The sequence below is a fragment of the Pleurodeles waltl genome, chromosome 1_2 (assembly GCF_031143425.1).
Source record: "Pleurodeles waltl isolate 20211129_DDA chromosome 1_2, aPleWal1.hap1.20221129, whole genome shotgun sequence".
Taxonomy (NCBI): Eukaryota; Metazoa; Chordata; class Amphibia; order Caudata; family Salamandridae; genus Pleurodeles; species Pleurodeles waltl.
The window spans coordinates 1,086,850,394-1,086,866,353 of NC_090437.1; the positions used below are offsets into that span (position 1 = coordinate 1,086,850,394).

Genomic DNA, 15,960 nt, shown 5'->3' on the forward strand with positions numbered 1-15,960 from the left:
TTGTAAGGCACAGAAAGATTTAAGTGCAGAGAAATGCTCACTTTCTAAAAGTGGCATTTCTAAAATAGTAATATTAAATCCAACTTCACCAGTCAGCAGGATTTTGTATTACCATTCTGGCCATACTAAATATGACCTTCCTACTCCTTTCAGATCAGCAGCTACCACTTCAACAATGTATGAGGGCAGCCCCAATGCTAGCCTATGAAGGGAGCAGGCCTCACAGTAGTGTAAAACGAATTTAGGAGTAACTACCCAGTTACATGTCCTGCCTTTTACACACACCGCACCCTGCTCTAGGGGTTACCTAGGGCACACAGTAGGGGTGACTTATATGTAGAAAAAGGGGAGTTTTAGGCTTGGCAAGTACTTTTAAATACCAAGTCGAAGTGACAGTGAAACTGCACACACAGGCCTTGCAATGGCAGGCCTGAGACTAGGTAAAGGGGCTACTAAAGTGGGGGGCACAACCAGTGCTGCAGGCCCACTAGTAGCATTTAATCTACAGGCCCTGGGCACATATAGAGCACAGTACTAGAAACTTATAAGTAAATCAAATAGTCCAATTTTGTGTGATCCCAGGTTACCATGTTTAAAGGGAGAGAGCATATGCACTGGTTAGCAGTGGTAAAGTGTGCAGAGTCTAAAAACCAGCACAAATTAGGTCAGAAAAAGAGAAGGACGAAGGCAAAAAGTCTGGGGATAACCCTGCAGAAGGGCCATTTCCAACAGTATGGAAGTATGACAGAGGACTGTCCCACCAAATGCATGGGACCTCTAGTGCAGCTCCCTCCTCTCGTGACTTTATGCCAGAGGGGACCACCAGAATCAGGGCCTGATCGCCCACCTCCTCTGGTGGATCTCTGCTCCTGCAGCCGCCTCGTGGTGGAGAGTTTTGAGTAGGACCAGGCCCTCAGAGACCAGAGACAGGGGGCCCCAAGGCATCTGCTGCTTCAGACCTGAAGGTGTGAGTCCAGGCCCCCACAGGATATGACATAATCATAGAGAAAACACAAAAGGGTAGTGAGGGTGAAAGGCGCCGCACATCTGAGCAGTAAAACAGTTGTAATGAGACAAGTAATCAAAGTGAAAGCAGGGTCTGGTGCAGCCTGGCCCAGTGCCTTACTACCCGGTAGGCACAAAGACGGGTAACAAAATACCCATAGACGAATTTGAACAAGATGGCCACAGCACTACAACGATCTGAGTACTTGGTGCCATACTCCTCCACCTTACAGGTTTTTGACCACAGGCTTATCAGGGTCTACTACTACCACTGCCCTCTTCTTACGTGTTCATTACCTCACCCAGGTACACTACTGACAGGTCCACTCCTAGAAGTTATATTTGACCTTCTGGAGCCCAGTTAACTGATCACGGGGCTCCCTCGCTACTTACCTTTGTCACATACCATTCGGACCGGACGGCCCAGCCTTGATGAAGTCACTTGTGTGACGAAACATGTGTTGGCTGTGTCTCGTTGATGACACAATGATCTCTGGCATCTACAATTAAAGGCAACATCTGCAAAACAAGAACTTGGACTCCAGTCTACTTTTCACTTCAACAAGGGATATTTTCCCTGTCACACCATTGGACTATATACTCTGTGTGCTGTGGCCATCTTGTTCAAATTCCCCACAGGATATGCCAGGCTTTGCCCCTCCAGGTGGGGCCAGTGTCCAATTCCCTCACTATGTGAGGTAATGCGATGAAGGTGGTCTGCCGTGGGCCTCAAGGACCAGATGGCCCGCCGCGTCCCCCTAGAGACCAGTACCCCCGGGGCTGGCCCTCAGAGTGCCCAGGGCCCATCACCTCGGGCACACACTCACGTCCGGCCTGCCTACTCTTCCGTTGTTGTCCAGGTCAGCCAGTGGCTCCGCCAGCTGACCAGGTGTCCTCTGGTTCTAGCACCAACTCCTGGGCCCCAGGGCAGGCTGCCTCCAGGCCCCCCCTGACAGGCACCAGCAGCGCTCCCCTCACTGCTGTTCCGATTTCACTCCCATCCGAGGGGCCTTGTGAGGCCGCGTATGGCAGGAGCGAGCGTTCTCGTGGTCAGCACACAAAGGCCCTGATTCTAACATTGGCGGGCGGCGGTTGCCGCCCGCCTGGCGGGAACCGCCAATTGGCCGCTCCGCGGTCAAAAGACCGCTGGGGCCATCCTGACTTTCCCGTTGGGCCGGCCGGCGCCCGCCAAAGGAGCACCCGCCGGCCCAGCGGGAAAGGGCCTGCAACACAGAAGCCGGCTCCGAATGGAGACGGCGGTGTTGCAGGTGTGCGACGGGTGCAGTTGCACCCGTCGCGCTTTTCACTGTCTGCTAAGCAGGATTCGCTATGGAGGATTCGCTATGGAGGATTCGCCCAGCCGGGGCTAATCCGGCGGGAAACCGCCGGACCCGGTTTTCCGACCGCGGCTTTACAGCCGCGGTCGGAATGGGCAATGAAGCACCGCCAGCCTGTTGGCGGTGCTTCAGTCGTTCGTGGCCCTGGCGGTCAAAGACCGCCAGGGTCAGAATGACCCCCAAAGTGTCAAGGGCCCATCACCTCAGGCGTATACTTGGAGCCGGTATGCCCTCTGCACTGGAGCCAGCCAGGACAGCTCACAACTCTGCCAGATGAACCAGTGCATTACGACTCCAGCACCAACCCCTGGGCCCCAGATCAGGCCGCCTCCAAGCTTCTTCCTTGCAGGCACCAGCAGCGTCCCATTCACCGCTCCTCCGACTCTACTCCCATCCAGGGGGCAGGGGGCTGTGGATCATTCTCCAGCCAGCAACAAATGAGGGGGGGGCCCAAACTAGGGGCCTACATCAGGCACCCCAAGGGGCTGTACTCCCCTCACTCTCTTGCTTTACCCTTGCGTCCCCCATGGCCGGCCGGCACAAGCACAGTTCAAGTCACGTTGGCCGCAATTTTGTAGGTGCCTCATGGCCCTCACGGTCTTCCACATCCGTTCCAGTCCCTCATTCAATGCAATGCGACCACCTCCCTGCAGCTGAACAGTAAGGGGGTCCCCAAAGCTTGCCCGAAGGCAAAGGGTTCCCCTTGATAGCATATCCTCAGGATGGATGACGGAGGGTCCAGGAGCACTCTTAGAGTGTGACTGCCATCTTGACGTCCTTAGCAACACCTGCACTATTTTTGATAAAAGTCAGAGTTTTGCTCATTTTAAGTTTCACACCACAATTTGAAAATATTTATGATTTCTGGAAATTCACAAAACGTCGCAAATGTACTCAAAGTAAACCATTCAAATTATGGATTTCGCCTGCCCTACACTCAGTCTCATGGACTTTCACAGGGCAGACAAACCAGAGGATTAAATTGACAGGAACGTGCATCAAGACACCAAATACTTTTGTTTTCTAGTTTTGTCTACTGGAGAATGTTTCTCCTTGTGAATTACTTCCTCCCCCTTCACTCCATCAAAAAGGAGGGTGTTTGTTGAACATTTTGCTCTTATTTATATACTTACTACAAGCTTTTATGGGAGTACCTTTGCCAGTGTTGATGAGGTGGAAAGAACATTGAGATTCTATCTCAATGCTCATAATTTATAACAGTTGATGTTCAATGCCTTTCAAGTCTGATCCTCGTTACCCTTCTCCTAAGAACACCCATATTACTGCCCCTACCTCAAAACTTATAAGTAGGGGAATGTGGTTCACTGACATATTTTCTAAAGCAGCAAGATCCGTTAACTGATATAGGTGTGCACATATTGGTTCTATGAATTGGGACCGTCCAGTGCCCCCAGAGGTGGGATTTTGCACATCTGTATTAACAAATACTACATGCAATATTATACTACTGGAATGCTTACTACCCCTCATCTTCTAACAAATTTCACACTTGTTTTAATGTTCAGCAGCTCTTTTATACATGGTCATACAAAACGATATACAAACCATACGTTTGTGGTAAACACACACATAGTGTGACTATAGAAAGCCCTAAAGTAAATGGCTAAAAAGGAGGTAAAGGGCCTAAGGAGGTGGTAAATGGCTACTTTATAATGTTTATCAGTACGAATCTTGCTTTGAAAACCCAGACAAAAAGAAGAAAGAAAAAATACTTTCTCTCATCATTGGTCTCGAAACATCTTTTTGGATGCCAGACGAAAAAAGTATATTTCTGCCCTTAATCAGGCTTAGTTAGCTAATATTGTTATTTGTGGTCTGGCTGATAGGATTGTAAAGCCTCTCCTTGTCCCAGAAGGTACAGCATAGGAAATTAGAAGTTCATTCTGCATAGGTTTTTATCGCTGTTCTTGTGGTCATTCAAGACCCTTGAGGAAGTAGTAACTTCCTTTCTCTTCCGACAAACAACAGGTGACAGCCTTGCAGCTCTCCCTAATTACTAATTACTTTATTGTGTCTGTTTTTTTATTGTTGTGTTGTGAGTTTTTGCCAATTACACCACCTCCCTTAAAATCCTATAGCTGCTCGTCGTCACTATCCTGAGGGCCAAGTGCTGAAAGGGTTATACTTGGCACGGTTTGCACAACCATAGTAGAGAGGACACCATGAGCTTTGCAAACAAACTCACCTACCTGGACTGAGGCCCACTAACCCCCTGTCCGCCCTACGACCTCCCAAATGGGGTTTGATGGCTGTGCAGCTGTTTACTGTGCGCATGCTGGGATTGGAAGCCTTACCACAACTTAGAAGCAGAACAAAAAGTGTTTCAGACAGTGAAACTGCCATAGAAAATCCAGCAGAAGTGGGGAACAAACTATTAGGTTGAGGTCCCATATGCTTAGTGTTCACATAAAGCCTCCAATATTACAGATAGTAAATATATAGTAGTATATTCTTTAGCCTAGTAGTCGATGAGCAAAAGAAGATACTTTACGCCGAACATAAATCAAAGGTTTTGGCAAAAGAAAGAACAACATAATAACTTACCAGCAATGAGTAGGATTGGTCTACGTGCCCAGCCTTGCTGATTTAAGTTTTCTTTAGATGTCATCTGCTGCTGAGTGGTAGTTATATTGGAAGATTCCATTCATTGATGCGACATTGTCTTGTTCTAGTATCATAACATAAAAGTATTGGATAAGATCAGTAACTGAGAAAAATAACAGCCATCGTAGCTGTTGTATCCTAGCAACCAAAGTGAATCTCTGTGGATCTTTGTTGTGGGCCAGGATTCCAGTCAGTTGGTGACTGGATGCTGTGCTGGCTGAAATGGCTGTGTTGTGTTCTGACAGGGGTTGCACCATTTCTACTCAATAAACTTTTTGAAGCTGTCAACTTGGACCCATTTATTCCAAAAGTAGCAAATAGGCTTCATGTGAGGACCATGTGATTGTAACAGGAGGTTCATACATATTAGAAAAAGTAACATGCTTGGAATGCGGTGTAATTATCATGTGTATCGGGCCATAAGAACATGCATTTCAGTAGGTAGTTCTTAAGGCTTTTTTGTACTACATTTGCACCCTTTTCTTCTTGCAGTACTGTGCCCTTGTTGTATTTTACACATACGTAGGAGGAAAAGTGGTAGATTTGTTGAGGAAAAGAGTGTAACTTCCCCACAGGTCAGGTGTAATGTCAATATTTATTGATTTATTTGTGTTACGGGGCTAGGCCCATGGTCCAAAGCACTGTTCCTATATAAACACACAATGAACACAACAAGAGGATTCAAATCATCAATAAAGACCAAAAATTTATGGAATGTAATTAGATAAAATGTGATCAAAGGTGGACTTTTCGTTTCCATTAAAGTTCTAACAGACCGTAGACCGCGCATTCTACAAAACAACTAAGGGTCTGGGTGAAAAAATAAATAACCATGAGACTTTCATTAATCAAAATCGGAAACATCTGAGAGTAAATGCGAAAATTATGTTTCCTCAGTTTTTTGTCCCCTTTCCTTACATTGTACTTGAGATATGTTAATATGTTAATTGGATTTTGTTCAGCTTACAGTAATGACTCATGGCGGGGAGCGTTTGGAACACAGACAACACCAAGTGTTCAGGTAAGAAAAATCATCAGTTCCTCTGTTGTACATATGAATTAATACACGCAACACACATTCCCAGGGCTACAGTAATGTTGTAGCCCAAACCCTCAAGAACAATATTTATTTAAACGGTCACTTTAGAGAAATGTCCTATCAATGAAGGACAAAACACTGAAACTATAATGTGTCTTAGATGAGCTGCATTTTGTGCTCACCCTCCAGCACTGGAGTTTGGCTTCAAATATGCCTATGCCAATTGCTGAAATAATGCTGTTAGCATGTCAGACCTTAATAAGTAAACTTACAAGGAGACGCGAATAGGTAGATTAATCTTTTGACTCAATTTGAGGTTTTCCCACCATATATCTCGTACATGCACACAGATCAATAACCAATAACAATCAGTAACATAATTAATCAATGGGAGTCAGTAATTGTCAGTAATTGTCACACAATTGACCTTGAAGTCATGAATAACCACACCATGTAAAAGTTAGCATATTTATTTCCCTATATTAACAATGCTAATGCTATGTAACTTAGGGCCAGATGTAGCAATTTCTGCATTTACGATTCGGAAATTGCGAGTCGGTGCGATGGGGTCGCAAAGACCGACCTCATTAATATTAATGAGGTGGGTCGCATTTTGCGACCCCATAGCGAGTCCCTGCACTCACAGGGATCGTGGCCTGCTGAAGACAGCAGACCTCCATGTCTGTGACTGCCTTTTAAATAAAGCTGTTTTTTTTGTATTGCAGCCCGTTTTCCTTAAAGGAAAACGAGTTGCAATACAAAAAAAATAACAAAACCATTTGGTTTCGTTTTTTCAGAGTAGGCAGTGGTCCATTGTTCCATTGGACCACTGCCTGCTCTGAAAAAAACATTTTTGGCAACATTCACAAAGGGGAAGGGGTCCCCTGGGGACCCCTTCCCTTTTGCGAATGGGTTACCACCAGTGTAACACTGGTGGTAACTGCGAATTGCTTTGCGACCGCGTTCGCGGTCACAAAGCAATTTAGCATCGCATTGCGAGTCGCAAAGAGGAAGAGGACACCCCTTCCTATTTGCGAGTCGCATTCACATTTCGGTACCGACTCGCAAAATGTGAATGTGCATCGCAGTGAGCATTTTGCATGGTGCAAACTGTGATTTTCGCAGTTTGCACCATGCAAAATGTTTCCTACATCTGGCCCTTAATCTCAAATCAAATGATAACCATACAAAAACAACACTGGCTGTCCAAAGCAGCAAAATGATCTCAATCTAATCAAAGCTTGAGCTACTACACATTCTAAGGTTAAAGTACAAATTAATAGCAAGAATAACTACGCAATCGATATTACATACATTTCGATTTCAGCAAAGAAAAGACATCAACTGTTATTATATGTAGCGAATTTCATCAGTGAGAACCCTAACTATACCAGATTAGAATAGCATGTTTGGGCTTCATGCAAACAATTAGTGATGGTATACCTCTCCTCAATTTGATCGGCAAGCTAAGATAGTCTTCATCATCAGGACATCAGTCTTGTCAGCGGGGCATCAGGATTCAGCATCAAAGTTCAGAGAAAGCAAACTCTCTTCAAGCAGTAAAGTTAAGCATGTCTCTTATCAAGACAATCAAGAAAGTAATGGCCTTATGGCATTATAGAAAATGGGCAGATGGTATCCTCTTCTCAGTGCAGTCTGGCTAAGTTAGATTTCCTAAAACTACTTCCCACACCCTCATTGGTCAGGGAATCACATGTTTGCAGTTAGTCCAATGAAACTGAAACCCTTAATCTAAGGTTCTTCTTCTACATGGTTCACATGTCGACGATTGGCTCCTGTTCTTCCGTTCTCTTCATTTGTGCTTATCAGGTAACAATATTGTTGCAGCTTATACTCCATTCAGTGTGTTCACTGTCTTCTCTTGAGAAAGTCAGTCTCACACACTTTACATTAAAAATTGTTTCATTAGCAAGTACATCATCTCCTAGCAAGCAGTTCTTATGAGAAAGACTTTGAATAATGAGCATTAGGTCAGCACAGTGGAAAATCACTATTTAATTCTCTAAGCATACATTTTCTAAGTCGTTTTAGAAATTCAGCTTAACATGAGGTCGTGCAACTAGGCCAAGACCTCGCTAAGTTAAGGCCTACAATTAATAAACCTAACACATAATACACAACCCTCAATATGACATACTACTTCATTATTCAAACACAAGCTCAACATTTCATATTAATAAGCCACCTTTAAACGCGTGCATTATTTTTCCGTAAGTTAATACATTTTCTATGTTAATTCGACACTCAGAATACATGAATATTCATTAATAATTTCATTAATAACTTCTGCGTTAACAATACCTCTCTCTACTGAATATGCTACATACTTTTTTGTATCAGGTTTTAGACTACTTTCCCACTCCAGTTACCAGTTCATGAAAGAAACCTCCACACATTGACTGAGCTGGCTCAGAACCGGAAGTACATGCCAAAAAAGCAAATACAGGCAATGGCTATTTGCCCCAGGTATCCAGTTTTCAGGGCACTGGACTGCCACTGCTAGATTTCCGAGCAGGAATAGATTCTCGTTACTTGATTTGGTTTTCTGATGGAAGTACTATGCTCCTTCATACACAATTTATTTTAGAAATGTATTTCAACTGTATTTTAATTGGTAATATTGTAATGTTTTTAGTTGCATAGTGCGCACTTTAATATGCTGCTTATAAAATATATAAGGATTAAATAATGTTTATGTTTTTAGCTTTGCGGAGGATGTATATCACAATGACACTTCAGGATTCTGTGTTCTTGGTGGCAGCAAGTACGTGCCTGGTATCCAAGGATTCTTTGGTCCTGTCAAGTATTATCGTCTCCGAGCACTGGGCACACAAGAGGTAAGTTCATATTTGAGTAGTATGGCTTTCAGTACTCTGATAAAATGAAGGTACAATCTGATTTCATATACCAGTGTACATGTGTGACACTGATCTGAAAGTAAGAAGCTGTCTGTTTTAAAGGATAATTGCATCTTTTCTTTTAATATGGAATGAATACTCGACAATTCATATATTTCCCATAATTGTACTGGAAAGTCATTTGCATGCTTTGTGGCAAGTCTATACTAAAAGAACAATAGCCTCAGAGCAGATGGAAGAACAAAAATGTCCTTAGTATAGTTAGGTCTTCAGAGTGGATCTCATTGCCAGAAAGTTGCTTATCCTACTAATATCATACGTAAGATGTTCCATATTTTTATACCAGGAACCGAAAGGAACAGGCTTTACTCTGGCCTACTTGAAGCCAGTAAAGAGATTATGAGACACTGAGTGGACACTAGATCAAAAGATTGTGCTAGGCTTGTTTTTCAGTTTGTACTACAGAGAACAGCTATTGGTAGGAGCTTCACAAAGAGATCACTGATAATAAAAAGTGTTCCTTTGATTACCTTTGTAGGTGGAACATCTTAAATGACATTGACTGCAGCAGTCAGACCTTTCTAGGCCCTACACCCCACCACCCATGGACAGCCAACCACCTACCATGCTGCACATGTTACCCTCCCCTGGGTGGGGACCTCAGTCTTTGAAAGGTTATGTAACTGCTGCCCTGCAAAAGCAGCCCTTTCACTACAAGAGCCCCCATTTTTAATGAACAGATTCAATTAACATGAGATCCAAAATGCAGAAACCACAGATGACAGGCCTACAGAAAATAGGAGTTTCCTACTTAATTATGTAGGAGGAAAATAATATTGCATTGGACATCTCCTTCTGTTTGTAATAATTGTTTTTGTGGTGTTTTAATTACGTCAGAGGTATTGGTATAATTTTGGTGATTTTGTGCAACAAAATTTCCTCAAAATTGCCAAGACTGCACCAGTATGCCACATTCCATAATTTCATGGAGATGTTTTAACACAAGTTTTAACACTTGGTTAATTTCTGAGTGTGAAATTACACATCTGAATGAGGACTGCAGTGTGTTGAACGCAAGTGATAGTGCCTTACAGTGGGCGGTCAACAAAGATTTCAAGTCTAATTTTTACCTAAACCGATGGTTCAGATAATTTTTGAATGCTAAGCTACTGATCCAAATGCGAATGGCAGTATCTTGATTGTGAGCAATTGGAAATCAACTCAAGATTACATTTTCAAGCTCAGTTTTTACCTGAACGGACCATTCAGACAATTTTTGAAGTGTGAGATGCATATTGCATAGTTATATATAATTTTCTGCAATTTTCTATTGATTGTGGATAATTACTACTTGCCAATTTATGTCATGTCTGCACAATTGATGACACTAAGCCCTCATTACGACCCTGGCGGACAGCGTTAATATGGAGGAAAGTAATGCCAACAGGCTGGTGGTACTTTTCTCCATATTAAGACATTGGTGGTTTGGCTCAAGCGCCTTGAGACCCTCACGGGTGAGTAGTGCACTTTACAAATTCCTGATTGATTGAAACCCCCAATGTACGACACCGCCCGCCACGGCAGTAACGACTGCCGGGCTGGAGACTTCAGTCTGCAGCCCGGCAGCCGGCGGCCGTTACTAGCCCACCTCCGGGGTTATGACCTGGTCTACCGACATGGTTTTCCTGGTAACCGTACCACCATGAAAACCATGGCAGTAGGCACTATCAGTGACAGGGAATTCCTTCCCTGTCACTGATAGGGGTCTTCCCCGCCCCTTCCTCCAGCCCCTCCCTCTCCAGACCCCATTTCATTCATGGCACCTTCATTCACACACGCACACATGCATTCACACACTCATTACCACATTCATCCACGCACACAGACATCCATTCACACACACATACACACACAATAACATACATACAGGCACACGCATTCACACAACAGAACATACACGCACTCACACATCCATACATGCACACACATACACCACGCAGCACGCACCCGCATTCATGCACGCACAGACATACATACACACACACCCACACACACACAACACCCCCACCCCCTCCCGTGTCGGAGCACCCGACTTACCTGTTGTGAGGAGGTTCTCAGGCAGGAGACGGGATGGGGCGCTGCTGCCAGCAGCAGTGTCCGCCAGCAGAACACCACCAGGCCGTATCCTGGGTCATGATGCTGCTGGCAGCAGCGGCAACTTACCGCCAAGCGCGGGCATGGCCACAGCCAGATTTCCGCCATGCTTCTGGCAAAAATCTGGCTGTGGTCATAATAGGGTGGGTGGCTGATAGCCGCGGCAACGGTCTTTTGACAGCCGTCACCGCAGCGGCAGGCGGTTTTTACCACCAGGGTCAAAATTACCCCCTAAATTCCTTATAAGACAAAATAAGTGTGGCAATAAATGCATCATCTCAATTCACATGTAGCTATCTTAGCCTTCACAGTAAGCAAACATATTACCATGTCAACATGTCAGGGACAATAACATAAACAATGAAAATATGTTAGCGTACATAGGAGGCGGACAAAATGCTAACACTTCTGTGTGTGTCTAAACTTCACAGTTTCTAATAGAAATAGATAAAAAGTCTGCAGGCAAGCACATGATAAAAAGGTTTAAATATGCACTGTCATAGTGTTCATTACAGATCCATGGGCTTTGTTGGTTCTTCCCTCTCATTGTGTGATCTGTATGTGATGTGGTCTATGTCGTGGGCAAAAGATAAAATCAATTTAATGAACTATATTGCAGCATACGATTTGAGGCGTTTTCAAGGAGCACATGACAAACCTGAGGAAATCTAAACTAAACTGAAATATGGCTAGCATTGAAGTATCAGTTACAAAATCTACCTTCACAGTTGAACTAGATTTCTGATTCTTCTGTTCCAACCCAGGTACTCAATATTATGTAGGTTAGGATCCCAGTGAAAAATGGGGAAAGCAAAATGACATGGAGACACTGGTTCTGAATGGCGCACATAGCAACCATGATCATCTCGGAACCACTGAACCGATGTCTTGAATAAAAGAGTAATAAAATACGCAGTAAGACATGTGCAATGCAACACTGCTAGACCCACTATTCTTGGAGTGGTATTCACTCAGAGTTTGTGCTTAATTCCTTTTTTTTTGCTGAATTTGTTTTTGTTGGCATTAGGAATGTGTGCACTTTACCTGTGCTAAGCGTGGGTGTGCTCTCTCACTTAAACATGGTCAAATTGGCCTATTCCAATTTGGTACATTTTGTACATTTAATGTACTTGTAATTACCTAGTATATGGTACTGCATGTACCCAAGGTCTGTAAATTAAATTCTACTAGTCGGCTGCAGCATTCATTGTGCCGCCCCTTAAAGTAGCTTGTAAAACATGTCTCAGGTCTGCCATAACAGCCTGCAGTGCAGGTTAGCCATTTCGACCTGACAAAATAAAACGTTTGCAAGGTCTAAACCTTTGTTTTTAATACTTATGTCACTCCTAAGTTAGGATTTAGAGGCTCAAGGCTCATAAGGCAGGATCTATGATATATAAGAAGTGGGACATGTGGGTTTAAGTTTTACATATCCTTTCATTGAACAACTTGCTTTTTTGCTGTTATAAGACTGTCTCTCCTATGGACTAACACTGGGTTACCTAATTACGCCTAGGAAGTTATAACTTCACTTTGAGAATAGACACAGAAATGTTGTTTACACCCAAATTAATTTTGATTTAAAATACTCTGAAATGGTAAAGTCTGCTTTTCAGTTACTATTCTGAAAATGCCACTTTTCGAAAGTTGGCATTTTTCTGTCCTTCACCAAATGTGCCTCTCTGTCTGTGTTCAGGATCAAATATCTGTGAACTGCTCTCCTGTTGTGAGTTGTGTATTATTTCCAGACAAGAGGATAAAAGAGGCCTAGGAGTGAGGTGAGTGGATCTACCTGGAAGGATGGCTAGGCAAGAGTTATTTCCTGCCCTGATGACACACCAAAGGACCCTGCCTGCAACACACACAAAGGAACATGACACCAGGCCTGCCCATTCCTCTGTCACCCTACACAGTTTTGAGCCAAATCTAGGGGGAGAACTGATCAGAACCAGGTGTACGGAATTCCTACACAAAGGCTGATACCAGGTATAAAATAGGCTTCTTCAGAATCCGTCATCTGAACACCCCTGGACCTGTGAAAGAGTCAGAAGGAAGGACTGCCCTGTTGTTTACTGAAGGTAGAATGGACCTGCTTGCCTTACTTAAATCCAAGCTCCCCAGAAGTGACTCAAAAAGTCAATCAGCTGGTGTGACCTACAGGTACACAAGCTTCCAGGCTGGACCTGCCTGAGCCCTGCTGCTGGCGTCTGTATCTCCCCAGGTTCCAGACCCTTGGCTGACATCAGAGTGTACTCCACTTGAAGGAAAGGTGAAGATATAGATGTTTGGGCTCCTCACAACAGTGAAGTGGCCTGTTTGCACCAAGAATTGACCACCTCTGCTAACTGCCAATTCAAAGCTGCAGTGGGACCTGCTCTTTGCGCCGACAGCTACAGTCCACATTCACCGCCAACAAGACCCTTCAACAGGATCCACACTATGCGCCCATAGTCCACTTTGGTCCCCTCACCCTGACGAGAAGCTCCAGGAACGACTGGCTCTTCACACCAAAACAGTGACAGTCCATGATGCTCGACCTGCTCCTCACGCCTATAATGACCTCTTGCCGCCCCTGCCAATGAGAACAGCAGTTTCTTGTATGGACATAAGAAGGTAACTCTTCAGGTGGATGAACCTGGGCCTTGCATCCAAAATGCGCTCCAGTGCACTTGGCTCCAACTTGTGGCTTTTCCCCTGATTCCAGATAACCACAAGGTGCACTTTATGCTTTTTGTCGTAAAAGTTTTAAAACTCATATCTCTGGTTTTACTGATTTGAATTTTTTTGTTTTTGGTGTAATTTTAATTATTAAATTTTACTCTGTTTTTCAGTTGGTTTGAGATTTTTTTTTGTGTTGTTTTTTGACTTTATTACTGTTGGAGTGCTGCATAAATGCTTTGCACATTGCCTTTAAGCTAAGCCTGACTGCTTTTGTGCCGGGCTACCAGAGGGTTAAACACAGATTTATTTAGTAATTTTTGTGGTTTACCCTGAAAGTGATTGTGTTTATTATTTGAGTGGGCCCCTTCAACTAATAGGTCAGACATATACAATCTGTAGCATATATAATTTGAATGGCATCTTAATACTTGGGGCATGATTTAGAACTCGGCGGATGGGTTACTCTGTCACAATGTTGACATATATATCCCATCCACCGAAATCTAAATCCCATAAAAGATTATGGCATTTAGCTTTGGGCAGACGGGATATCTGTCACAGTTTTGATGTCGTAACCTGTTTGCTGAGTTCTAAATCAGGCCCTCAATTTGTCCCTGAGAGGAAACACTATGACATGCTAAACTCCTACCAGGGATCATGCCTAGAGCTGAATGGCTTAGGAAAGGCTCTTTGACTACTGAGATGGTGTGAGGCGGCTTTGGAGAGCAACCATGCATGCAATGTTGCGGTTGAAAGATATAACACACCAGTATAGTTGCTGCCGAGAGTTAGCAACTGTTGTAGAGCAGCAAACACAAGAAAAGTGAAGCAAGCAGACCAGGATTAAGAATGTAAGTGGGACACAGTGCAGAGGAAAAGGGCAAAGGGTACAGAAGGGCAAGAAACCAATGTCATCAAAACAGCAAAGAGAAGGGTACAGAAAGCTGAGTGATGAGCTTCCCATTAGCAAAGGAGTCAAAACAAGTGAGACATGTTGCTAGGCACTGAACCAATGTCTGCACTGATGTTGTTTAGTTAGTATCTCCCAAAAGCCCCTCCCACAAACCAGAAGTGTCCATCAGCTATCCACCAGGCTTCTGTTCTTCAGATATGCCAATATCAACCTAGTCTGAACTTAAATGAGTGCCTGAAACCTGCATATCTCAATATTGGTCCTTCATTAGTAAGATCTTTCCCACTAATCATGATGCATAGGCTTACTCAGACTTCATTTTAGTTTTTGAATCTATTCCTCTATAATATTTTATATTTTTTTATGGACCTCATATTTAACTATGGATCTTTTATCTTCTCAATAATTCAAACTTATTTAAATGTTTTGTGAGATCTTGATATTCCCAACTGATATTTCACATAATCTTCTTCAGTTAACTGTGGCTTCGCACACCCTTTATCTCAACTTAGTAAATAGCACTATACGTTAACCACTGTGTTATCCAGTAACTGACAATTGTCATTTTCTAGCTTATGGCATTTAGTTAAATTCATCCCCTTTAAAAATAGATATTGCTAATAACTATAATACTACTAAAAAGAAGAGCATTAACATCAGCAGGCTTTCCATTCATGTTTGAGTCAAGATATTTTCTCCAAGGATATGAGTAGAAACCATTATCAATGGTTAAGACACTTTGGCCCTCATTCTGACCTTGGCGGGCGGCGGATGCCGCCCGCCAATGTCCCGCCGTCAGGTTACCGTTCCGCGGTCGAAAGACCACAGCGGTAATTCTGACTTTCCCGCTGGGCTGGCGGGCGGTCGCCTTCAGGCCGCCCGCCAGCCCAGCGGGAAAGAGGCTTCCACGATGAAGCCGGCTCGGAATCGAGCCGGCGGAGTGGAAGCTGTGCGACGGGTGCAGTTGCACCCGTCGCGTATTTCACTGTCTGCGCAGCAGACAGTGAAATACATTTAGGGGCCCTCTTACGGGGGCCCCTGCAATGCCCATGCCAGTGGCATGGGCACTGCAGGGGCCCCCAGGGGCCCCGCGACCCCCCCTACCGCCATCCGGATCCCGGCAGTCGGACCGCCGGGATCTGGATGGCGGTAGGGGGGGTCGGAATCCCCTCGGCGGCGCAGCAAGCTGCGCCGCCTTGGAGGATTCAATGGGGCGGCGGTACACTGGCGGGAGCCCGCCAGTGTTGCCGGTCCGACCGCGGCTTTACCGCCGCGGTCGGAATCCCCATTGGAGCACCGCCGGCCTGTCGGCGGTGCTCCCGCGGTCCTCCGCCCTGGCGGTCTTTG

The 15,960-nt window shown here is 44.5% G+C and overlaps 1 protein-coding gene across 1 annotated transcript in view; it reads left to right on the forward strand.

The window, feature by feature from the left end:
* Positions 1-15,960, forward strand: part of SEL1L3 (SEL1L family member 3) — a 390,847-nt gene that overhangs the window by 178,882 nt on the left and 196,005 nt on the right. The window contains exons 6-7 of the mRNA XM_069202147.1: positions 5,930-5,988; positions 8,732-8,864. Of these exons, the coding sequence (XP_069058248.1) occupies positions 5,930-5,988; positions 8,732-8,864 (192 nt within the window). The remainder of the gene's footprint in view (positions 1-5,929; positions 5,989-8,731; positions 8,865-15,960) is intronic.